This window comes from Ascoidea rubescens (assembly GCF_001661345.1).
Source record: "Ascoidea rubescens DSM 1968 unplaced genomic scaffold ASCRUscaffold_14, whole genome shotgun sequence".
NCBI lineage: Eukaryota > Fungi > Ascomycota > Saccharomycetes > Ascoideales > Ascoideaceae > Ascoidea > Ascoidea rubescens.
In genome coordinates, this window is record NW_017962926.1 from 327,710 (window position 1) to 351,527 (window position 23,818).

The 23,818-nt window shown below is 31.0% G+C and overlaps 8 protein-coding genes and 1 non-coding gene across 9 annotated transcripts; 5 read left to right on the top strand and 4 right to left on the bottom strand.

Annotated features, from left to right (window-relative positions):
* The first annotated feature begins 451 nt into the window (after nucleotides 1–451).
* Nucleotides 452–1,025, top strand: ASCRUDRAFT_115847 (uncharacterized protein). Its single transcript, XM_020188832.1, has one exon. The coding sequence runs from the start codon at nucleotides 664–666 to the stop codon at nucleotides 982–984; it is 321 nt and encodes a 106-aa protein (XP_020045374.1). The 5' UTR covers nucleotides 452–663; the 3' UTR covers nucleotides 985–1,025.
* Nucleotides 1,026–3,784: 2,759 nt separating this feature from the next.
* On the bottom strand, nucleotides 3,785–3,867 carry ASCRUDRAFT_t145. The gene has a single exon. It is a non-coding gene; the product is annotated as a tRNA-Lys (tRNA).
* Nucleotides 3,868–4,076: 209 nt separating this feature from the next.
* Nucleotides 4,077–4,796, top strand: ASCRUDRAFT_77465 (cornichon family protein). The gene has a single exon (XM_020193873.1). The coding sequence runs from the start codon at nucleotides 4,166–4,168 to the stop codon at nucleotides 4,496–4,498; it is 333 nt and encodes a 110-aa protein (XP_020045375.1). The 5' UTR covers nucleotides 4,077–4,165; the 3' UTR covers nucleotides 4,499–4,796.
* Nucleotides 4,797–4,931: 135 nt separating this feature from the next.
* ASCRUDRAFT_82393 (uncharacterized protein) lies at nucleotides 4,932–5,567 on the bottom strand (the record flags this gene model as incomplete). Its single annotated transcript, XM_020194717.1, has 2 exons — nucleotides 4,932–5,404; nucleotides 5,504–5,567. The coding sequence occupies 2 exons, from the start codon at nucleotides 5,565–5,567 to the stop codon at nucleotides 4,932–4,934; spliced, it is 537 nt and encodes a 178-aa protein (XP_020045376.1).
* Nucleotides 5,568–5,851: 284 nt separating this feature from the next.
* ASCRUDRAFT_77467 (uncharacterized protein) lies at nucleotides 5,852–6,161 on the bottom strand. The gene has a single exon (XM_020193874.1). It carries the CDS (start codon nucleotides 6,066–6,068, stop codon nucleotides 5,871–5,873), a length of 198 nt encoding a protein of 65 aa, XP_020045377.1. The 5' UTR covers nucleotides 6,069–6,161; the 3' UTR covers nucleotides 5,852–5,870.
* Nucleotides 6,162–6,195: 34 nt separating this feature from the next.
* Nucleotides 6,196–8,228, bottom strand: ASCRUDRAFT_92749 (malate synthase). Its single transcript, XM_020195108.1, has one exon. The coding sequence runs from the start codon at nucleotides 7,974–7,976 to the stop codon at nucleotides 6,303–6,305; it is 1,674 nt and encodes a 557-aa protein (XP_020045378.1). The 5' UTR covers nucleotides 7,977–8,228; the 3' UTR covers nucleotides 6,196–6,302.
* Nucleotides 8,229–10,679: 2,451 nt separating this feature from the next.
* Nucleotides 10,680–15,416, top strand: RTC1 (Rtc1p; the record flags this gene model as incomplete). The annotated part of the gene is made up of 1 exon (XM_020192033.1): nucleotides 10,680–15,416. The coding sequence occupies one exon, from the start codon at nucleotides 10,680–10,682 to the stop codon at nucleotides 15,414–15,416; it is 4,737 nt and encodes a 1,578-aa protein (XP_020045379.1).
* A 1,101-nt stretch (nucleotides 15,417–16,517) lies between these two features.
* Nucleotides 16,518–20,859, top strand: TGL1 (sterol esterase; the record flags this gene model as incomplete). The annotated part of the gene is made up of 2 exons (XM_020195254.1): nucleotides 16,518–17,858; nucleotides 20,734–20,859. 2 exons carry the CDS (start codon nucleotides 16,518–16,520, stop codon nucleotides 20,857–20,859), a joined length of 1,467 nt encoding a protein of 488 aa, XP_020045380.1.
* Nucleotides 20,860–21,311: 452 nt separating this feature from the next.
* Nucleotides 21,312–22,593, top strand: ASCRUDRAFT_77472 (uncharacterized protein). Its single transcript, XM_020193875.1, has one exon. The coding sequence runs from the start codon at nucleotides 21,607–21,609 to the stop codon at nucleotides 22,522–22,524; it is 918 nt and encodes a 305-aa protein (XP_020045381.1). The 5' UTR covers nucleotides 21,312–21,606; the 3' UTR covers nucleotides 22,525–22,593.
* The last annotated feature ends 1,225 nt before the right edge of the window (nucleotides 22,594–23,818 follow it).

Consider the following 23,818-nt stretch of genomic DNA (forward strand, 5'->3'; position numbering starts at 1 on the left):
ATAAAACCATATTTTATATATCTGTAATTGATGTAATAAGAACTCCAATGACAAGAATAAAGTAATTTGACTGATAATGCAAGGTAAAATAAAAAGAAACACACAAAAATTAAGTTTCACAAGCGGCTTTAGGTTGTAAGACAAGTATCGCCATGGAAAGGAAAAACAAGAAAAACCAAGATACCAAGAGATTAGAGTGTGCACTATCAAGAAAGACAAGAAATATTCCAAAGCTCGGAGATCGGACAGATCTGCGGTGGTTCACCCTTACTCGAAGCATGCCTGTGCTATCCGGACGAAATGGTGAAGGCGCTGGATAGGGTTACCCACCTCTACTCATTTGGCCATCTGTAAAGCCTTTCAGAAGTTTCAATTTACTATCAGAGTTTATCTTGAAAACACTATCTATGGACTGAACATAATATTGTTTATATATTCCAATAATAAGCCTCTCTGCTTTATTTCATTCAATATTATTCACAGGCTCTAGCAGTTGCTACCTCTCTTCCATAAAATCCAAACCCAGTTCCATTGCAATTGGCGTATTTTAGATATTTTAGATTTTGAATATTATCTGAGTTAAATAGGATTCAACTGGCTCCAATTGGGTTAAATAAATTAGAGTTGATAAATTTTTGTGAATGTTTTGTAAATGGAAGTTCTATGCCTACTATTCTAGAGCCAGTAAAGCTTAATTATTTGAATTCAACTAGTTTAAAGAAAGTACTCCTCATTTTAATAATAATATTGAAAAGAATAGCATTAAATATTGTTGAAGACTCAAATTTATTGATTTATTTATCCAGTAATGCTGCTACTCATGACAATTCTGCAAAAAAGAGTTATTACAAAAGTCAAAATCCTGGTTTCAATAACCAAATTACAAAGTTTAATTATATTTCTACAAAATACCTAATAAAATTTCGAGAGAAAGATTATGTGAATAGAATTGTTTATTGTTGCTATCAAAAGACAACACAATAATGTATTGCAAATATTATCTAAAAAGCTATCGTTATCATCAATTTCATTGTAGTATCGTCTCTTGATAATTATTCTAACTCAAAAAAAAATAATTATTCATCTTGAGTGATTGTAAAATGCCTAACGAAATCTGATTGGCATTGACCAATAAACAGATAAATTTTGCTGATGATGAGAATAACAAATTCAAGATTTGGTATAAAACGATTATTCTACTTTTGAGTATTTCCCAAATCAAAAACTCCGAGATGGTTTATTTTGTGTAAAAAAACAAACTTCGAAACTTTTTTTTTTTTTAGTTTGATTAATTTTCAGCGGTTGTGTTCAACTTCAGCGGCTTTCGTTTTCCTACACAAAAACGATGAAAAAAAAATCATTTCTTCAAAAAGGTTTCCAGATTTTGAAATTATGTAAAAACAAAAAGGCATCAAACCTAATGTATACATGTGCATAACCGTTGAATATTAAGATTTTACTAAATTTTAGCGGCAATGAAATTGCTTATAATGTCGACAAGAAAATAAGACTAAGAAATATACCAAGTCTTATTTAATTTCTACTATATTGAAAAAGTTAAAAAGAAGAAATTCTTATGTACTGTAATTTTTTTCCTTTTATTGATGGTATTATATATAGATAATTAAATCAAATCAAATCAATGCTTTCAAAGGAAAGCAAATAAATTAATCGTGGAAGCATACAGAAACATTTGTATTTATTACAGATATTTCGGCGGTTATTATACAAAGGGTAATATTTTACTTTTCAGAAATGATTCCAATTCCTTAGTGTAAGTCACACTGCAAAAACAAAATTATATTACACTTGTGTTCTTTACAAAAATGGTGAGGTTTAAATGCCGTACAAGGTGGAATTAATTTACTAAACTACTGTTGTCGTATTTTATCTCTCCGAAAAAAATAGCTTATTACTCTTAAGCGTGTATTTAAAACTTAGCTTCAAACTCAAATACTCAAATCTTGGATCCAGACTTTGCCATACAAATCCTATTTATTAAACATTTTGTTTAGAAGGGGCATTTCTCCTTTTTATTCTTTTCCTTTTTCTGAACTAATAGCAGTCATAATTCCCCGCCTTATCAGAAAAGCCCTGTTTTTTATTACTTAAAATCCCGAAAAACTCTTAATTGTCTAATTATTGTTTCATCTAAATGAATTCACATATCAAAGACCTTAAAACCAACAAAATATAATTTATATTGTTAATAAGACAAAATTATTTGTTAATTGCCAAGTGACGATTATTGATTAATTTCTACTGTCAATATTAGGATACACTGCTAAAAATTTCTAAAGCTTTTTTATTAGGCCAAAGAATGGTTTTTTTCTCTTTCTGTAAACCAATATAAATTGTTCCTTGAACCCTGAATTCCTAGTTGTTCTATTTTAATTTAATTGAACTTTTCAAATAGTTAGTTTTTATAATTAGGATCAATTCAGGACTACCTCTCTGTCATTGAAAATACTCATGTTCCTTTTTTCTTTTTCCCGCTCGCTCAAAATGTATAAGGAAATTTTTTTCAACTAACCTCCTACCAGTCCAAAACACCCTCCAACATTTCCATCATAATGAATACCTCTTTAGATGTTCAACAGTGAAGTATATTTCAACAATTAACTACCAAATTACTCTTTTTTAGTTATTTAGTCCAGCACCAATTTAATGTAAAGAGAAAAGACCATATATTGCATTGGGAACAATCCTGGTTCTAAATTATTTGATTCATCTAACAATAAACCGTTACTAAATTTATTATCGGAGACTAACCACAATTTTTTTTAATTTTTTAATAAATTGTTCTATTTTCAGAATTAATTTATGATAAAGAGAAAATCAAACGAACTTCTGGAGATGAAGATCCATTACATTTGAACCTCTTTAACACGATCTTCTCTGAGAGAATTAAATTAAGACTTATAAACTTAAGACTTATTTTTAAAGCCTACTTTGAAAATCTATAAGTTGGAGGTTAATTTTATTCATTGATATGATTTTCAATTAAAAAATGTGACCGGTTGGCTTTGTTTCATTAATTATCAATTTGTTTTAGCGAACTTCTAAAGATTCGGATGGCCAATTAGGACAAAAAAATTCTTTATCTAAGAAGCATGATATCGATTACCACTGCTGATCTGCCAAAGATAAAACCAGAAAATATTATCGATCTTACCTTCAACAGAGATTCTTGGAATTTCAATATGATGTAACTTATGTTTTGCAAACTAAAGTTGATGATAGTGGGGATAGAAGATCAGTAATTGATAAAACACCCAATTATCTTCATGTATCTCGTATTAAAGATCCAAAGAATCTTATCCCAATATTTATTTTTCTGATCTTACGATAGAAAATTAAAAATTCAGTTCTTTAGATTATATATATTATTTCCTTCAATTTTAAAAATTAAAGCCACCCAGGTTGATTTTTAGAGATTCGCCCAAGATCAAACTAGAAAAGCAATAAAATAACTATTGCAAAAAGGTTTTTAAAAAACCAGCATTTTATAAACATTTTTAATTCCTCATTTAAAAAGTAGCACTTATAATAATATTTCACAACTACACAATAAAAATCTATTTAGGGTAAACCAACTATTTATATTGTCCACTCTGTAATTCATTAAAACCAGGTAATTAACAAAACAATAGATAATTACCATACCTGATTTGTTGTTGTTGAAAACTACATACCTCGAAATCTTGGGATAATCAAAAAACACCAATCAGAAATTTTCATCAGATGCAAAAAAGTTAAATAAGTATTAACAATAACAACTTATAGCCCGACGCGGGGCTCGAACCCGCAACCTTTTGATTACCTAAACCTAAGAGTCAAATGCTCTACCGATTGAGCTAGCCAGGCACTATCTTGAAGTACAAAATTATCTGGTCTTTTATATAGCAATCTTTGTTTTTTTAGTTCCGATTTTTATTTGTTTGCTTTAGTTTTTTTTTGTTTAACAGTTATGATTTCTTTCTAAAATCATTCTTCCCCTATTGCAAAATAACTAACAGATATAATCAACAAAACTACATAGATTATTTTTTGGAAATCCTACTTATCCTTTAATCTTCCGAAAATGTCTGGCGAATCTTGGCTTTTTATTTTTGCTGTTGTTATTAACATCGTTAGCTTATTCTTTCAGGTTTTTTTTGTTATCATGTATAGTGACCTAGAATGTGATTATATTAATCCTGTTGAATTATGTGTGAAATTAAACTCCTATATGGTTCCAGAATATGCTATTCAAGGTTTCTTATCTGTTTTGCTTTTGATTAATGGTTGCTGGTTTAGTTTTTTGCTTAATTTGCCTGTTTTAGCTTTTAATATTAACAAATTTGTCAAGAAAACCTATTTATTAGATGCCACTGAGATTTTTAGAACTTTATCAAAACATAAAAGCGAAAGCTTTATGAAATTGGCCTTCTATCTTTTTATGTTCTTCTTTTATCTTTATAGAATGATTTCGGCTTTGATTGCTGAAGATGAGTAAATTCATTATTTAAAACATCTCTGTATGTGTTGAATCAAGTCTTCTATAAGAGAAATCCCAAAAAAAATTTTAAAAAAATGAAAAAGTAAAAAAAATATTATCAAACATCAGTATTTATATATGTATTGTTCTTTTGCTGCTTTATTTTGTTACATTTGTTCCATTTAGATCATTGTTTTTGTTGCACTTTTTTACAACAATATTCATGTTTTAGTTTTGAGTCTTAAGGAGGTTTTTTAATTTGTTTAATTCTATAAGCTTGCTGTTTTTTCTTCTTATCATGCTTTTCATCCAAACAATTTTCATATTTTTATATAGCAAATCTTAAACTATAAATTTAATAAAAAAGAGAAAAAAATGAAAACAATAAATATTTTTAGTATAATAATTAATGATATTTTTATATTTTTATATTTTTATATCATTCACATTGTTATTCAGTGTTTTTCTTTTTGAAGTTTGCAAATTTAAAATCCGGATAATCATCATTAAGCCTTCTTCTATTTTTCTTTTTAAATATAATTGCTGAGATTACATTGTTTTCCAATTTGACTAAATTTTCAATATTTTTCAATAGATTTTTTATATTGTTCGTTTGTGAAAAGATTTCCATGGACAAAATCGTCATTGTCTTATAATTATCTTTAAATAGTTCTCTTCCTTTAATCGAGAAAACAAAAGGCAAATTTTTATCTAAATCTAAAAACAAACTCATTTGTGAATAATTAAATATAAAAGTAAAGCTTTTTTCAATGTCACTAGCAAAACTATATGGTGATTTCGAGTATAGTCTGATTTTCTGTTTTGCCGATTCTAATTCGTAGAGTTTTATATTATCATAAGTTTTGCTTGTATTCATAAAATTTTTAACCATTGAAGAATTCAAAATATTGCATCTTAACAACACTGAATTTATGTTTTCAATATTAAAATGTTAGTTGTTATTTGAGTTCAGATAACCATATAGATGGTGGATAATACCCATTTAATTATGGTTTTACATACAGCAAAATGAATGATCCTCAATGTTAAGAAACGTTGGAGTATCTGTTTTTAATTCTACAGTCATTTTCAACTGACCCCAGATCTATAGGATAAAATGGCAAAATGACTGGTTAATTGATTGTTTTTTTTCATATTTTTTTTTTCTTTTTAGGAATATTTTGAATTCTGATTTGTATTCATTAATAAAAGGTAAAAAAAATACCTTACTTTCCGCAACGGATTTCATGAGGTTTTCCAAAATTGGTTCACCAGGTTTTAACACTCTATCATTGAAATAAATAGAATAAACAAACTTCATCATATGGTCAAATGGAGTATCGTGTTAATATTTTAGTGAAAAGCCAATTTAGTAAATAAAATCAATTGATCATACTGATATATAAGGCAATGCTGGAAGAATAATCGAGTTTTTCTCATGAAATTCCTCGCAATAGCCTTTGGCGGTTAAGGATTTAACGCTATCACTAAAGTCGTTTTCAAGAATGTTGATTTTGTAGGATGAATCGTTTGAAACAAAAATATCGTCTTGTCTAAGGTACCGAGTATTCTGTTCAAATATGATCATTGTAAGAATAAATTCAAAGAAAATCGGCAAAAGTAAGATAGATAGATGGATAGATAGAAAGAGAGATGGAAAGAAAGATTCTTTCTGAGATCTACAAAATTGGAAAAATAAAAACCCAAATAATCGGAAATAAAACTAAAAATTGAAAATTTAAAACATATAAAATTTATTCATTAAAAAGATAAAAAAAACTATGGAAATTTACATAACAAATGAACAGCAGTGATAAAGAAATTATTCTAAAGTATTTAAGTCAACTGGTTCACCGACAGTTGTGATGGATGGATATAACAAAGTGGTTAAAAAATCGCTGAATGACTCACCAGTGATTTCTGGTTTGAACAAAGAAGCTGCCAATTCAAATTTGTTTCCAACTGGAGCTATCTTTAATAATTTTTCGGTTTCTTCAGCTAATAAGCTCGAGGACAATTCTGGTGTAAGAGTTGCGCCAGTGTCAGTTAAGACAGCACGATGGGTGACCCATTGCCATAATTGAGTTCTCGAGACTTCAGCAGTGGCAGCATCTTCCATAAGATTGTTGATGGCAACACAACCAGAACCTCTGAGCCATGCCTCCATGTAACATAAACCAATGTAAAGATTTTGTCTTATACCCTTTTCAGTGATTCTACCACCTTCAATTTGAGTTTCAATCAATTGATCAGGAGTCACTTCAGCAGTGTCTGGGATGATGTGTATTTGGTTTGGAGTTTTCATGTGTTCATCAAAAACAGAAGTGCAGATTGGCTCTAAAGCTGGATGAGCAATCCAAGAACCATCATGACCGGCCAATACCTCACGTAACTTATCTTTTCTAACATTACCCATAGCAATTTCGTTGGCAGCTGGATCATTTTTAATTGGAATTAAAGCAGCCATACCACCCATAGCATGGACGTGTCTGGTATGACAGATTTTGATTAATCTTTTAACGTAAGCGGCCATAAATGGAGAGGTCATAAGAACTTGATCTCTGTCTGGTAAAAGATGCTGTGATTTGTTTCTTAATTTTTTGATGGTTGAAAACATGTAATCCCATCTACCACAGTTAAGACCAGCTGAGTGGTCTCTTAATTCGAATATAATTTCATCCATCTGGAAAGAAGCTGGTAAAGTTTCAATTAAAACAGTGGCTCTAATGGTTCCTCTTGGAATTTCGAGAATATCTTGAGCAACATTGAAAACATTGTTCCATAACCTTGCTTCTAAGTAGTGTTCCATTTTTGGCAAGTAGAAGTATGGACCAAAACCGTTAGCAATCGATTCTTTAGCATTGTGAAAAAAATAAAGACCGAAATCCATCAAAGAGCCAGAAATTGGTTCACCATCAACGAGGATATGATCATCGACTAAATGCCAGCCTCTTGGTCTAACGATTAAAGTTGGAGTTGGTTTCGAGAAATCGACTTTATAGTATTTCTTTGGGGTTGGTAATTCAATTTGTTTTCTAGTGGCATCATAAAGATTAACTTGACCATCGACCATATTTTCCCAGGTTGGAGAAGAGGAATCTTCAAAATCGGTCATATAAGTGTAAACAGGAGTGTTTAAAGCATTGATAACCATTTTTCTTGTGGTTGGACCAGTGATTTCAGCTCTTCTATCAATCAAACCTGGACCTAAAGTAGGACCTTTCCATGTTAAATCATCTCTAATTGCTTTAGTTTCAGGTAGGAAATCTAGTTTATAATTACCAGAATCAATTTTTTCTTGAATGATGTCACGGTTTTTCAATAATTCAATACGTGTTTTGTTGAAAGTACGATGAAGTAAAGCAATAAAAGCAACAGCCTTTTTGGTTAAAATATTTGCTTGAGTTGTTGGAGCACCTTCATATGCTGGTTTGTTTGAAATGGAGCCAAGGATTTGAACACCATCGAGGGAACCATAAAATTCTTTTTTAACCATTTTGAGTGAAATATTAATTATGTTGTATTTGGAATATGGAGTATAAAGAAATAAATTTGATCAAGGTGTGATTGAGAAGTTAATCAAATAAGTCTGCTGTATTAAAAGATAAAAATTGAATCTATTAATGACGTTGAATTATAGATGATGATTTTAACTGGAGTAGACAAATTTAAAATGAGAAGATAATAATTAGTTTATATATTCTCAAGAAACACAATAAAAAACAGAAATCTTGAAAAACAATTAAATGAAACAGCCAAATCAATCGGTTTGATGGCTGTAGAATAAATTCAATTTAGAGATGCTTGCTAATTAGGTTGAGCAGCAGCAGCAGTTAGGTTTCATTACCTAAATGTGAAATCCATTTGGTAATGATTGAATGAATTAATATGAAGAATAAGCTTTTTAATTTTCATCAAGCCATTGAAATTGAACTTGAGAATAAAAATAAAAGGAAATTATAGCAAAAGCAGAAGGATCGATAAGAATTTATCCATTTAAGCATAAAGCATTTAGGAATCTCATAAACAGATTCGGAGCTTTGTCAGTCATATTTAATCTGGCCAATGGGAGGCCGTAAAAAAAAGCCTGGGACTTTTACGTTTTTCTCCAAAGTCAACGCTGGCAACGAAAATTCAGGTTTTTTCAGTATTGATGTCTAAAGAAAAACTTGGCTGGTAGTCTACGAGCCCGCGAAAATTGAGTTGTTCACCGAATAGATAACGTGGTAAATTTTCTTTTTTCATTTAAGATTGCAATCAAAATCTGTCAAAAATCTGGGGTAAAACTCTTAGAGTATTAAAGCTCAGCAAAACTCGACACATTTCGTTACATCTGGAAAAATGGATGCATGGGCACCGATTTAGACTTATCTTTCTTTTGCGATGTTCGAAAAATGTAAATTCATAAAAAAAAAGGAAAATTTGATGAATCAACATTTATCATGTCTGTCTTTTTTGCGTCGAGCCAACCAACGCGAATTAAAAAAAGTGCCTGCGTGGTTATCGGTCCGTCACTACCGGAGAACACGGGCCGATGAATGAACCACTACTGACTCGGGACTGGATCAGAGCGGGAAGGAGTCAGAATCTCGAGATGAAGGCAGTGTTGGTGGAAGTCAGAGCCGTTCTGAGTGATGGATATTCGCCACCAGCAACTAGCTCGGCCCGAAAGCTGTTCTACACGTGCTGTTTATTAGATCCTTGTTTGTGGTCTTGGTTTTGCATGTGACTCTTGGTTTTCCACAGAAGTGAAAACAGAGATGGATCTTGGGTGAGAGCCAATTTGATACAATCGTCGCAAATGGGCCCAAGAAACATCGAAGAGCTTCTTTATCAGACTGTATGTTTTCCCAACCTTCAATTTGTCTTTTCAAAGCACTTGGAGCACAATATTAATATTGTCTTTGGCAAATTTAGCTTTTACGCAGCAAGGGCTTCCGAAATTTTGTTCGAAAAGTTTATTGTAAAGTTAATGGCATCCAAACAAAACCCATTTTCAACAAACCCAAAATCAAAACACTCTATTATACTGGATGTATGTATTTAACCTAACCCAAGTGGGTCTTTTGGAATGAAGTGGATTTAAAGTATTAATATAATTATTAGATCAACCAACTCAATTCCAGAAATTCAATGCCTTCAGAGTTCTTTTTGTGCAGGAATTGAAGAAGATCTTCGGAAGATAGACATTGATTATCAAGTTTGCTTGTTTATTAAATTCTATTCATTTAAATTTAATGAGTAAAAATCTTTTTGTTGTTTTGTTCTCGAGTTTACACTCCATGAAAATTTAAAATCATTAGATGGGCTTTATTTCAAATTTTAATAAACATTGATAATTAAATTTCGCGAGGAAATTCAAAATTAATATATCAAGTTATGCAAAAAGAATCCGATACAATCACCATTAACTAGAAACTTACTAAAAACTTACTAGATTACTCTGTTTGTTTTTTATTTGTTTTAATGATGGTTATTATAATGGCCTTCAAATAAAAATAAAAGAAATATAACCTTTTTGTTTAACAGTAATCAATAAATAAATAGAAATACTTTAAAATCTCAAATTATATTGCATTAGTACCCAAAGATATTCATTGTATTTGAAAACATTTCTATCATTACACATTTACTTTAAATTCCCAAGCTTTAATATATGGACTCATTTGCTAATAAAAAAAAGCTATAATTACACTTGAATACTAAAATTTTAATAAGCTCTGATATGACTAACCAACTCAAACATTTTTTTATAATCTGAATTCTATCATAAATTTTTGTTCTCCATTAACAGAAATTTTACCAACTAAACTAATAACATTTCAAGAAAATACCCATTGAAATTTCAATATATAAAACTAAGTGTGTTTTTTCCAAGAAAAAAAAAATATCAAGCTGAAATAGCTACTGCTTTATTGTACTCTAAAAAAAACATAGAAAAATATAAAAAGGAAAACGTTTCTATTAAAACCAATTGCCACAAATAAATTCTGATGGACAATAACCAAGAAACTCAAAAGACCTCCAACTACTATCTAAAGTAAATTATTATTTAGATGTAAACCTCAAATCTTTTCCACTATCTCCAACATCAGCGGAATTCAATTTTGTGAAAACGTCCGTCTTTACTTTTCCAGCGATTGTTCGAATCTGATTATCTTTGATATATATCACAATAATACACAATACACAATATAGAATGGCCCTCAATGCTGAAAATTTTAATAGAACAAGAAGAAATAACTCTTCTAATCATCGTATTTTGCCTTTCAGTATTCTAAATTCCCCCTTGGCTCAACCAGGCTCCAATTCTAGTCCATCTAGTTCATCGCCAATAAACAATGCACTACCTCAATCTCCAATGAACAATCACAATTTGTTCTTGCAACCACTTCATGGCTCAGATATTTTGGACAGAACTTCTTCAAACTACAAAAAATTCTCTTACAAAACAAAAACATCATTAAATTTTGCTTCTTATACCGAAATACAGGCTCTTTCCTCTTCAAATGATCCTGCTCACCCAAACAGAGTGGTAATTGCTGGGAAAAGTTTAATTCAAGTTCTAGATATCGACAACGAAAATTCCACAATCACAATTGTAAAAGATGTTTTAAAAGGTTCTTTTCTACAAAAGAACGTTACTCAATTGGGCTCCATCTTTGACATAAGATTTGGTTATCACTCAAATAAAAATTTGATTGCTGTTGCTTCGATAACAGGTTCGGTTTATGTATTTGATAATTCGGATGCATCTTCATCAACATATAATAAAATCGTCAATAATCTTAAAGCACACAATCGTCCTGTCAATTCCATTGCCTTTTCTCCTCATGATTCTAATCTATTGATGTCTGGATCCAGAGATGGTGTTATAAAAATTTGGGATCTTCGTTCTGAAGAGCCCGTAAAAAGCTTATCTGCAAATGCTGATGTAGTAAGGTGTAATGAATATTCTCCTCATGATCCATATAGTATTGTTGCTACCTATGATTCTGGAAGCATAGTAAAATGGGATTTGAGAAACAATAAACAAGAAAAAAGATTTAATGGCCACAATAAAGGAGGTCTCACTCTTGAATGGAATAATAAATTCAATTATATTGTTTCTGGAGGTAGTGATCAACAAATTCAAGTGTGGAATATGAGCTCCAAGAATATTCAAGATCGTTCCCAGCCAGATTTCACAATAAATACATCAAGTCAGATAGCCAAGGTTTCGTGGTCTCCTTTCACAGAAAACTGTTCCTCTGTTATCGACTGTCAGGTTGCATCTTGCTACTTAGGCAACAATTCTTTTGTGAATGTATGGGATCTCAAAAGGAACTTTATACCTAGATTTGTATTGGCTGAACATTCGCAGCCAGCTACTGGTTTGTGTTGGAAAGATCAAAATCACATATGGACCTGTTCAAAAGATAAATTATTTATACAGCATGATTTGAGAAGTGAGAGATGTACAATAGAAGATTTACCTAAAACTTCTGTCAAATTTAATTGGTCCAGATTTAATGAGGTTTGTTTTATTTCTCAAAATGATGATTGTTTTACTTTAAATAAAAACAGAAATGAGAATCTATCCTATGATAAGGGCCATTCGGTTTATCAGTCTTCAAGACATTTTAAAGAAAATTTTAATGATTATTTTATATCCTCTAAAGAAACAAATCAAAAATATAATCATCTACTAAATTCTACGCCTGATTTAAGAAATTCAGAAGATCTCATAGATGATTCATATAACAATATAAATCATATATTGAGTGATTGTTCTAACCATATAAGTGAAATTCATGCTCAAAATCATGGAAATCGTGTTTTTTTTCCAAAATTTTCTTCCTTTTTGTTTAAATTGAAGCCCAGAAACCTGTTTGATCAAGAAAATCTGACAAATGAAAATATTCAATCACAGGGAACGCACAGAGATTCTCATGGTTCAAGTAATTTGGACTCAAACAACTCAAACTCTAGTTCTGTTGTAGGGTCACTTCCGGTTCCTCAACTTCAACGACATATCAGCTTTTCCAATCATCAAATTAATCAGCATGGTGTTAGTTTTGGAAGTTCCAACCAATTTTCTAAATCTGATCAATCTAAAAAATCTTTTTTGAGTGGAAACTCTCCTCATAGTCCCATTTTAAACAAAAAAAATGAAAATTTACTAACTAATCATCTGCAGGGAAATCCCATGGCTACCTACAATGATATCTATGATTTCAATAAAAACAGCAATAGTAGTGATAGTTTGTTTGCATCAGCTGCACTGAAAATAGAAAGATCACACTCTCAATCTCCCAAAAACTCAGCTTTTAATGACATACCAAGACCTATAATTCAGAGGTCACAAACCACTCATCAATTTATTAGTGGATTAAAAGAAAATAAACCTTTGCAAAATACCCATTACAGAAACACGTCTAACCATCAATTTGGCCAAGAAGTGGAAAATCTAGTAAATGACAATAAAAATCATTCTAACATCAAGAATTCAGCTCGAAATCCTATAAATGTTAACGAGCAGCCTCAGAATATATCAAAAACTACAATTAATATCGAGAATTCTGGAAAAGAAATAAGTTTTCAAAATCTTACAAATTCTCCATTTAAAAATATAACTAATAATCTATTAAAATCTTCTTTGGATGTTTCATTTCCATTATCAAGTCTTGTCCATACATCATCTAACAGTTCAGGCCAGTTGAGATCATCTGTTCAACCCAATCTCAATGTGCCTAGTCTTAGTCGAACATCTTCAAACTTGAAACCATCTAAAAATTATTCCAGCTCCAATTCTTTTCTTGACTCAATTGCCAGGAATCCTGAATTCAGTTTTAAAAACACGCCAATACCTTTGATTTATTTATGTAACCCAATAAAAATTGAAAGAGATTTCGATTTAATTTTTCAACGTTGTTCTTACAGCTATTTTAGGTACTTGGGAGAAGGAGTTGAGTGGTATTATTATCGCTTAATGGAGTTTTTGGATGGTGAAGAATTGCAGATACCTAGAATTTTTGAAAATGGTGAAAATCTTTTTTCTGTTTTGGAAATGCTTGATAATAAAGATAAAAAACCACCAATAAGAGAAAGCAAATCTATTTTGAATAAATTAAAAATTGAAGAGATTCGGAAAATTGTAGATGAAGTTTTTTTTGGATACGAATCAATGTCTCTAAGTGACAAACTTAATTTTTCAGATGATTTTGAAAATGCACAAATAGTTTGCTTAATCAAGTTTTTAATTTTGATAAAAGATATTGACACTGTGAAAATATTGATAATAATTATTGATAATATAAGAGTTGCAACAGAAATTCAATATTTCAGGCATTTTAAATTGTGGAAAATGATATTGACAGTAATCTTGATAAAACAAGAAAATCGGAAAAAAGATTTTATGAGTGGGAATTTATCTCAAGATCAGATAAATATGAAATTTCAAAGAAAGGGATCAGATAATAATTCAGATATTTTTAGTAATTTTGACACTGATGAGTTAAGTAAAGAGCAAAGTAAAAGCGATAATACTGAAAATTTTACCGGTTCAAATCGTTTCTATGCTTCTTCAGTTGAATCGTCTACTCTCTCAATGTTGCAATTAGTACCGAAAATTCAGGTGGATGGTTCTTCCAATAAAAATGAACAAAATGGAAAAAGTGATAGTAATTCCAGTATAAATAAACGTATAAAAAAAAAATCATTAAGTGATACTGACGACAATAAAGAAATTTTACATGCAATCAACCAGCTGCGGCAAAAATCAGGAACTAGTTATAAAGATAATGAAAGTGCGATTTTAGATGACAGTGATGAATCTGATGAGGAATTGGTAAACCCTAAGTCATTTCCTTCAATTTATAATTCCAATTCCAACAAAGTAAAGAGCAATTTTCTTATCAAAAATCCAAAGTCTTTAGAAAGTTCAACATCTAGTCTTGGGATGCTAGATTCATCAAGTGAAGTGAAGAGTACTGTGAATGTTTCCGATCATAATAACAAGCAAAATGTTAATCATGAAGATGTAGAGTTTAACATTTCACATTCCTTTAGATCTTCAATTTCGCCATTATCATTTTCTGTTGGAAGAAGTATTCCAAAGGATTCGCCGTTAGGTGGATTAATTCGATCAAAGAGCTCTAGGCTTTCTAATTTTAATTATCCATTGGATAAATTTAAAAGAGATAATGCAACTGAGAGACTACCTGGAACTCTTAGTTTAAAGAGCAATTTAACAAAGCAAATAAAATACAATTCATCATCAGGAGAACATGGCAATGTTTATGCCAGCACAGTTAGTAGTTTTAGAGATGAGAGACATAATCAAAATGCAAAAAGTATATTGGAAGTTTCTCAAGAGCGATTGGATAAGGAAAATCTAGTCAAGAGAATCAACATGAATCATTCTAACGGATTTCCATGGAATCCAGAGCGAATTATCACAAGGGTTAGCAGTTATGCAACTGAAGAAGGAGATATATTAATGTGTGTATCGTTATTATTATTATTTCGTAATTTATTTACAAAATATCAAGCATTAGAATGGGTTCATGGTTTTATTGAAATTTTAACAAGAAAAAGACTATTTTCAATTTCTTCATTAATTTTGAAATATTGTGGATTGCCAGAAATACTGAATGAAGGATTAAAAAACACGCATATTAATTCATTTTGCTTTAATTGCAAAAACATTATTACAAATGACAAAGTGAAATTGAGTGAAAATAATGAAAAAGAAGTTAGAAGTAGATATTGGATATGTGAAAATTGTAAAACGTTTACGAGTAAATGCTGTTACTGTGATATTCCTATTAAAGGATTAAGTTTAAATTTACTCACTTGTGGACATCATATTCATGCTGAATGCTTTAAAGAATGGTTTGATGATGGTGATGAAAGAGAGTGTCCATGTGGATGCGGTGAAGTTATATTCGAATAGTTAAGAAAACAATAAAAAAGGAACTGAAGATCAAAGGGTTTGGTTTACTTTTTTTTGGTTAATGATTTAGAAAATGGAATTTCAGATGGTGGTGAACGTATAATTGCTATTTTACATTGCTATTGTTGATAAGTTACAACAAAACAGATGATATTATTTCAGAGAGTTTCTGAACTTTCATTGATTATATAAAAACTATGGGTCTTATAGATCTTATAGATTTTAATAATTTCAGTCGTTTCATTAAAGAGCTACATTTCAAGTTGGTAACATTGAAATTGAAACATAGGCCAAATGAAATTCAAAAATGAATTTGAGATTTTTAATTTGTTTTTGGGTATTCTTTAGCATAATGATGATTCTTTGATATTTTATAATTGCTTTAAACCAAATTCTAGAACAGTAACATAAAGGCAAAGCAAAACAGTATATGATTAATGTATGTTATATTATTCACTCAAAAAAATAAGAAAAACAACGTTATCGGATAATGACGAACATCCGAGCCGACGGGTGTTCGTGAATGTATATAGTCCGAATGAAAAAGTAGCAATCCGAAGAATCCAGGTTCGGTTGAGTACAATGCGACAATTTCCAAGTTAGGAATTTAGTTAGCCAAATTGAACCTAAATAAGGTGATATTATCTGATTTGATGAAACTACTTTCGCCTGAAGTTAATCTGAAGAATCATGCCAAAAAATGAATGCAGAAGGATGATTAAAATAAAAGAGGAAAGGGTATTTTGCTGCCTTAATTTAATTACAAAATTGAATCGGGCTGTTTGAGCTTTTTGGAGAAGAAAACAGCCAATTGAAGGTAGTTGAGTGAATTGGAAAGGACGACCATACAAGCGGATTTTCCACGAAAAAGAAAGGTAAACAATGCGATGGATCAAAGTTTATTATTTGATGCAAGAAAAAAAAGCAAAATGGAAATCGGAGCGCAATTTGAAAACACAAACGCAATTTAATTTATTTTTGTTTTCGTTTTCGTTTTCGCTTTCGTTTTGAATCTTTGATTTGAACGAGTGAAAGTGAATCGAAAGAAAACCAGGCAGTTGATTATTTTATATCAGAAAGATCGGATAAAAAGAATCAAGAATGCATATTCCATTCATAGGGCGGTTACAATTGATTGAATGGTCGATTTTATTTTTATCGTTGGGATTAGTTTGGACAGAGTTTTCGTTATCGATTATAACATATTTTTTGCCACATTTTATTATCAAGTTTTTTGATGATTTGGTCAAGGTGATATATGAAGAATTGGATAGTCGATTGCAGGTTAATTTAAAGGTGAAAGAGCTTGAGAGCGATGAGATTTCGTTAATGAAGAGGATAAATGAAGCGAGTGATTTTATTCAAATGTGCAAGATATTTGATTATGAAGCCGAAGAACATTTAGTCAGGACAACAGATGGATATATTTTGACTATTCATCGAATTAAGAATGGCAAGAATGGCAATCGTAAGGAAAATAAGCCAGTTGTTTATTTACATCATGGATTGTTAATGAATAGTGAGGTTTGGGTTACAATGATTGATTGCAAGAAGAATTTACCATTTGTGTTGGCAGATTTAGGGTATGATGTGTGGTTGGGGAATAACAGAGGAAACAAGTATTCTCGAAAGTTTTCATCGATTAAGGATAATAAGCACAGTTTTTGGGATTTTTCAATTGATGAGTTTGCGTTATATGATATACCGGATTCATTGAATTACATATTGGAATTGACCAACGAGAAGAACTTGAGTTATATTGGATTTAGTCAAGGAACAGCTCAGTCGTTTGCTACGTTAAGTTTGCATCCCGAGTTGAATAAAAAAATCAAAAAGTTGATAGCGTTATCGCCAGCACTAACACCCAAGGGGTTGAATCATTATTTTGTTGATACGTTGATGAAGTTAAGTCCTAACTTGATGTATTTATTTTTTGGAAGGAGTGCATTGTTACCATCAGCGACGTTTTGGCAATCGATTATGTTTCCACCATTGTTTAACAAGCTTATTGACAATTCGAACGTGATGTTGTTTAATTGGTACGGGAAGAATATCAAGTATGAGCAGAAAATCGCGTCATATTCGCATTTATACTCGACAACGAGCGTTAAAGTGGTTGTGCATTGGTTTCAAATTATGAGAAATAAGAGCTTTCAGATGTTTGACGATTCGTACAGTTTTAATTATTTTTTGAATTCGAAAATCATAAAGAAGCAGCACGACAGTTCAATGAACGATGAGTATAGCAAGTTGAACTACAAGATCCCCAGTTTTCCAACCAGAAACATTCAAATTCCCATGCTATTGATCTATGGAAGGAATGATTCATTGGTTGACATTGATATTATTTTGAGGCAGTTGCCTGATAATAAAGAGAGGGAGCAAGTGAAGTCGATTGGAATCGACGAGTATGAGCATTTGGAGATAATATGGGGAGATGAAGTGGATAAGTTTATTTTTCCCCATGTAATTGAGTTTTTGGCAGAATAGAGTGAGTATTGATGTGAATATGAATGATATACGCGATATATGGTGGGATAGATTTGAAGAGAAGGAGCTGATTGGAGAGTTGTCTTGAATAGAGTATAGAGAGGGATAGTGTGGATAAATAGAGTGTTGATGGAGAAATAGCGTAGACTTTAGATTGTAGATTGTAGATTGTAGTAATAGTGATGGTGATGATGGATAGGGAAGAGGTAGCGATTGTTTTTTAATTGTAAGTTAATTTCATAGTTTCATAGTTTCATAGTTTCATAATTTCATAATTTCATTAGAATTTTACTTAAATAAAAGTAGTTTTATTTAATTATATGCTGATTTTAATCTTGAAACAATAAATGAAATTGGTACTAAAAAATTGGACCACAACTTGGGTAATGTTGTAAAAAGATAGATGCTGTTCTTTATTTGATAATTATTGATAAATAATAATTTTAGTTAATAATAAATAATATTATTCAACAATTGATCTATTATTTATTTTTAAGCTGGTTTTGTGTAATGTTATATAGCTATAATTATTTTATTATTTTATTATCTTGTTTTTTTGTTTTTTGTTTTCGATTAATTGGATTGGTATCAAATTAATTAAATATCAATTAATTGATATTCATTTAACGTATGATTAATTGCTTTGAAATAACAAAAAGATTACACAAAAATAGCCAGAATTGAATCCTTTTTCAGACAAAATTCGTATTTAACTTAAGATAAGTGATAGCTGGATGATAGATAATTGATAATTGTCAGATTAAAACAAACAAAAGAAAGAAAAACACTGAATTTTTGAGTTGAGAAATAATTGCTATAATTTGGATAAATTCAACAAGGATTGAGAATTTAAATATGAATTTAGTAGTCGTAATGGTGATTGTGATTGTAGTAGTAGTAATAAATAAATAAGAAATAAGAAAATAAAATTGGGGTAAAGAAATTAATTTAAAATTTCAAAAATTATACTTTTAAAACTTTACAAACAAAAAAGAACAAAAAAAGACATTAAAGAGCTGTTAATAAGCAGTTGCGATTGATTACAGTAAATTGTGATTTAATTTCTAAAATATTTTCAAACACTATAAGCAATAATTTGGGTTAATTGATTGATTGATTGAATGAATGAAACAATCAGGAGGAATAATCAAGTAAAACAATTGAGCGAAGTTTATTGAGAGATTGTTATAATTGTCAAATGTCGTAAAAACGTTGGAGCTGATTGAGGCAATTGAAAGATTAAATGGAAATGAGTGAGTGAGTTGCTTTGTGGGAACGGTTGGAGCGGTGGTGAGATTTGTAACCGTGAGAGATCTATCTGTCTGGGCACTTTTACCACGCATAAACTGTGCGATTAGGTCATTTTCGATCAATCTAAACTATTTTAAATCATTTTGATCTAAAATTTTTTTAAACCATTTTAAACCACTTGAATTTGGTCAAACGCCAATAGCAACCCAACAGAAAGCAGAGCGTGTTTGTCCAGGCTCTCTGGAGCCGTAGTTATCAGCGAACTAGTGTTTTGCTTGAATAGTATTGCCAATTACTGACTGGAGCGATTCAAGACTGAATTCTAATCAGAAAAGTAAATGAATTTTCTGAAAAAGCTCCCGCTAGAGTTAGTTGCAAACCACGAAATCAGCTGAAATTTCCTAAAGTATCCATTTAACTTTTTGGGGTGTGATGTCTTGATAGAAAAAACTGGATTGCTTGAATGGATTAATTGAGCTGAGATGAAACAGACTTCAGAGTCACAGGCAATCGGCCAGGTTCTGGTTTCAACAGGGCCTTTCGCAGTCATTAGATTTTAAGAAAATTATTAAAATTCCCAGGTTGACAAAAGCTTATGCGGCAAAAGTCTATCTGCCGACACTGCAGCTCCACAAAGCGTCTGGAAGCAGAGGAAGCACAGGAAGCAGGACAAGAGAAGAAGCGGGCTCGGCGCCAGCGCGACTTGTGCTGTTCGCTGGGCTGGCGTCGTGAGCCGCCTGTGCTTCCCGGTCTGGACTTGAATCTGGGTCTGACCGCGGGGCACCGCCAGCGAACAAACCCGCGCCAGGGCTGCCCGCTAAACCCTGCGCAGGCGGTCAAAGCGGGTGGCCCCCGCGGGAACGGGAGTGCAGTGCATGCTCCAGCCCGACACGGTGAGCTGGCCCCTTTGAACAAGAGGAATTTCCGCAAACACTGCCCGACGCAGCCCCGCGCCGGCGTTCTGGCGCGTTCTGGCGCGGGAAAGCTGCTGGTGCTGCTGCCGCCGACAATGGCGATGGAGACGCTCAGGGCCAGAGATATATAAAGTCCTCTGTTTCCTCTTCTTCTCCTGCTCTGCTGCTCTTCTTATCTCTCTGAAAGCCTGCTTTCTTTTTTCTTTTCGGTCTTCTCTTCTCTCTCCCTTCTCTGTCTTTCCACTCTCATTCCCCATATCCAGCCTCTGTTGAAAGTCACATCCCACTACCTGATCTGCGTCCATATTCATATTTTTAGAATTTGACAATCCAGTTTTATTCTGTTAATCTGATACAAATCATCAATTATCTTGATTCAATTGCTTTCCATTTTGCTTCTTTATTCCATAACTCAATTTTATATTCCCAATCAACACTTTTCTGATTCTCTGTCTACTAAACGTATAATCGTACCTTAACTCTTAAAAGCACACAAATTCAACACTTTTAGACAACATAACATCTAAATCATAAAATAATATTCAAACCGTTAGATAATATACAAAAACAGATAACAAAAAAAAAAGCATTATTTTTCCATATCCTTTTATATATATTCCTTTGGATTTTGTTCTTTTTTTTTTATTCTTCCAATCAATTAGTATCAATCAATATCAAATAATAATAATAATAACAATAATAATAATAATAATAATAATAATAATAATAATAATAATAATAATAATAATAATAATAATTATAATTATAATAATTTCATCTTGTTTTAGTTTTTTTATTTTTATTTTTACTTTTCTAGACCCAAATCTTTTCCTATCTTTTGGTATTACGCTCAATCATCATTTTATCTACCAACCAAAGACTCTGACAACTTTTATCTTCAATCCATTCCTCCTATTCTTAGACAATAATACCAGCAATACCCTTTTAAAGTTATTTAATATTAATCATTTATTAATCACTTAATTTTTTGGCAATTATACTACAATTACATTAAATTTCCAATACTAAGAATTTTAAGAATTTTAAAAATCATAAAAATCATAAAATTTACAAAATTTACAAAAATTTAAAAAAACAAATCATATTTAATATTAATTATTTAAACCTCAAATTCGTTTTTTTATTTTATCTTAAATTGCTCTCTAGCTTAATAATCAATCTATATTACCATACTACTTATTAAATATATATACATATATATATATATACATACATATATATATATATATATATATATTTAGACATATTTAGACACTTATACTATACATGAAAATCATAAATTATCCTGATTCCTAACTGCTCTACAAACTACATCTTCAATCTTTTCGCTCCCAATTTATCTCTGACTTCTATAAATTCATAACTTCATCCTTTATTCTACATTTACTGCTTCCTTGTTTATACATATAAACTATCTTCTTTCATTTATCTCAAATCATATAAATATCCTCTATCCACTCACTAACTCACTAACTCACTTTGTATTAGTACACTATATTATACAATCCACAAAAATGGCTGATGTCAGATTTATGGACGATTCAGATTCAATGTTTGACGACGTCGAAATCAAAATAGCACTATTCTTTATAAATGGCTCTAGAGTTGATTTAACTCTAAACAGAGAATTCATCTATGAAAACAGATTAACCGCAAGATCAACTCTCGAAATCTCAATCTCGGATCTAATCTATTACCTACTAATAAATTGGGATCCTTCTTGGGGCCAAAAACCTGTCAATATCTTCCAAATCCGTTTCCTACATCTTGGTAGAGCTGTTCGTTCTGGAATGCAAATAAAAGACATAAATTTAGCCACAAGCACAATCTTCCACATAAGTTTAAGACCCCTAAGCTCTCTAAACAAAGATTACAATATCATCAGAAATGCCTCCTTATTCGTTAATACAGCAACCAATATAAGAGATTATAACAAAAGATTCACTTTATCCGGCCCTGCTAGTCTCCATAGTTACAATAACGAATTTTCAACCTACAACACAAACACTAATCGTCAATATCAGAGATACTCTTATGCTGGTCCTTCTGCTGCAAGTGATGATGACACCTTCGATCCCACCTCTCTAGGCTCTTCCACTCTAAGAATGTCCCCATCAAGACAAAATAGAAACAGTTACATAACAAATGATATTTCAAATGTCCAATCAAATCGAAGTGCAAGTTTTCAAGAAAATAAAAATAGCATTGTTGACACTTCCTCTTCCTCCATTTTAATCAATACCCCATCAAGATCTATTAATAATAGCACAAATAACAATTCTAATAGCATCAATATCAATCCTATTCCTAGCAATATTACTAATCACTCAAGAAGAAGCAGAAAACACTATCATTACAACTCAAATACAAATCAAATTTCTTCTGATGCAAGAACTTCCAAGGAAGAATCAGGCTGTTGTATTATCATGTAACTCATCTTTCATAATACTACATCATCAAATTTTTTACATTTTTTACATTTTTTTTCTTTTACATTTTTTTTTTTTTCTATTTATTCATTTTCCTTTACTTCGAATTCCAAACCTTTTTGACTGACTGTTATTGATTTCTTATGTTTCTTCCACTTTATCTTCTATTTTGTTGTTTTTCCTTCAAACTTTGTTGTTTTTCCTTCAAACTTTGAGACTTTTCATTCTTTTTTGTTCATAATTATATTATATTATATTTTTAATCTTCATTTGGCTTTTTCTTGCTCATTTGTTTAATTTTTTAGTTTTTTAGTTTTTTTAGTTTTTTTATATTCACTATTTTTAATGTTGATTTCTTTTCATGCTAGAATGTTTTTTTTGCTGGCTAAATCATTCTTTTATTTACAAAGGATCTTTTTTATGTATCTTAATCCATCTTGCCCTTTATGTCATTGTTATATCTTTTAAGGTTAAACCAATCCTTATTTTTCTAATTTATAATTCTTTATCAATATAAATTCTTTGATTTAAACAAACCAAGCTCCAAAACCTACACCAGCTCTCTGAAGCACTTTCTCCTAACTCGTCTATTCTTGATTCGCAATCTTGCAGTTTTCCTACCACCATTAAAATTGATAACCACACTTAGTCAAAAACCAAAAAATCATTAATCTGACTGAGATTCAATTGAGGTTTATTTTTTTAGTGTTTGATTTGCACTAATCATGTTCATGGACTATTTTATAATTTTCAAAACTTGTGGAAAACCAAAATTCAAGATTCCCTTGTTCAATTGCTCTTCTATCTGGTTAAATTGCAAAAAAACAACAAAAAAAGAACCCAACCAGAGTCGATTTCCATCACAAATTCTCAACCTTTTTTTTTATTTATCAGAAAATGTTATCCATACTCTATTTCTTTCCCACTTAATAGCACCTAATAGCCATTCCATGGCATTTCATGGCTATTTCATTTTCATTTCAGCCTTAAAAATGAATAAATTCTCTTCAAATGCAGCAGAAGACTACAACACTGTTGAAGAGCCAACAACTTTATAATTCCTTCATATTCTCTCTACTCAACAATATTCGTTCCTTCAAATCACAAGAATTACTTTTTGTAACTTCTTCTAAGGAGAACCCAGCCTGACTCGTAAAGCAAAAAACTGAGCTCTGTATCCTCCTATTCTACCCAGATTTTATGGTTCTTTGTGACTAAGACACTGATAAAGACTGTTTGTTCGGTTGAAGAGAGACATTTATTACATTTAATACGTTTTGTTACATTTGTTACATTT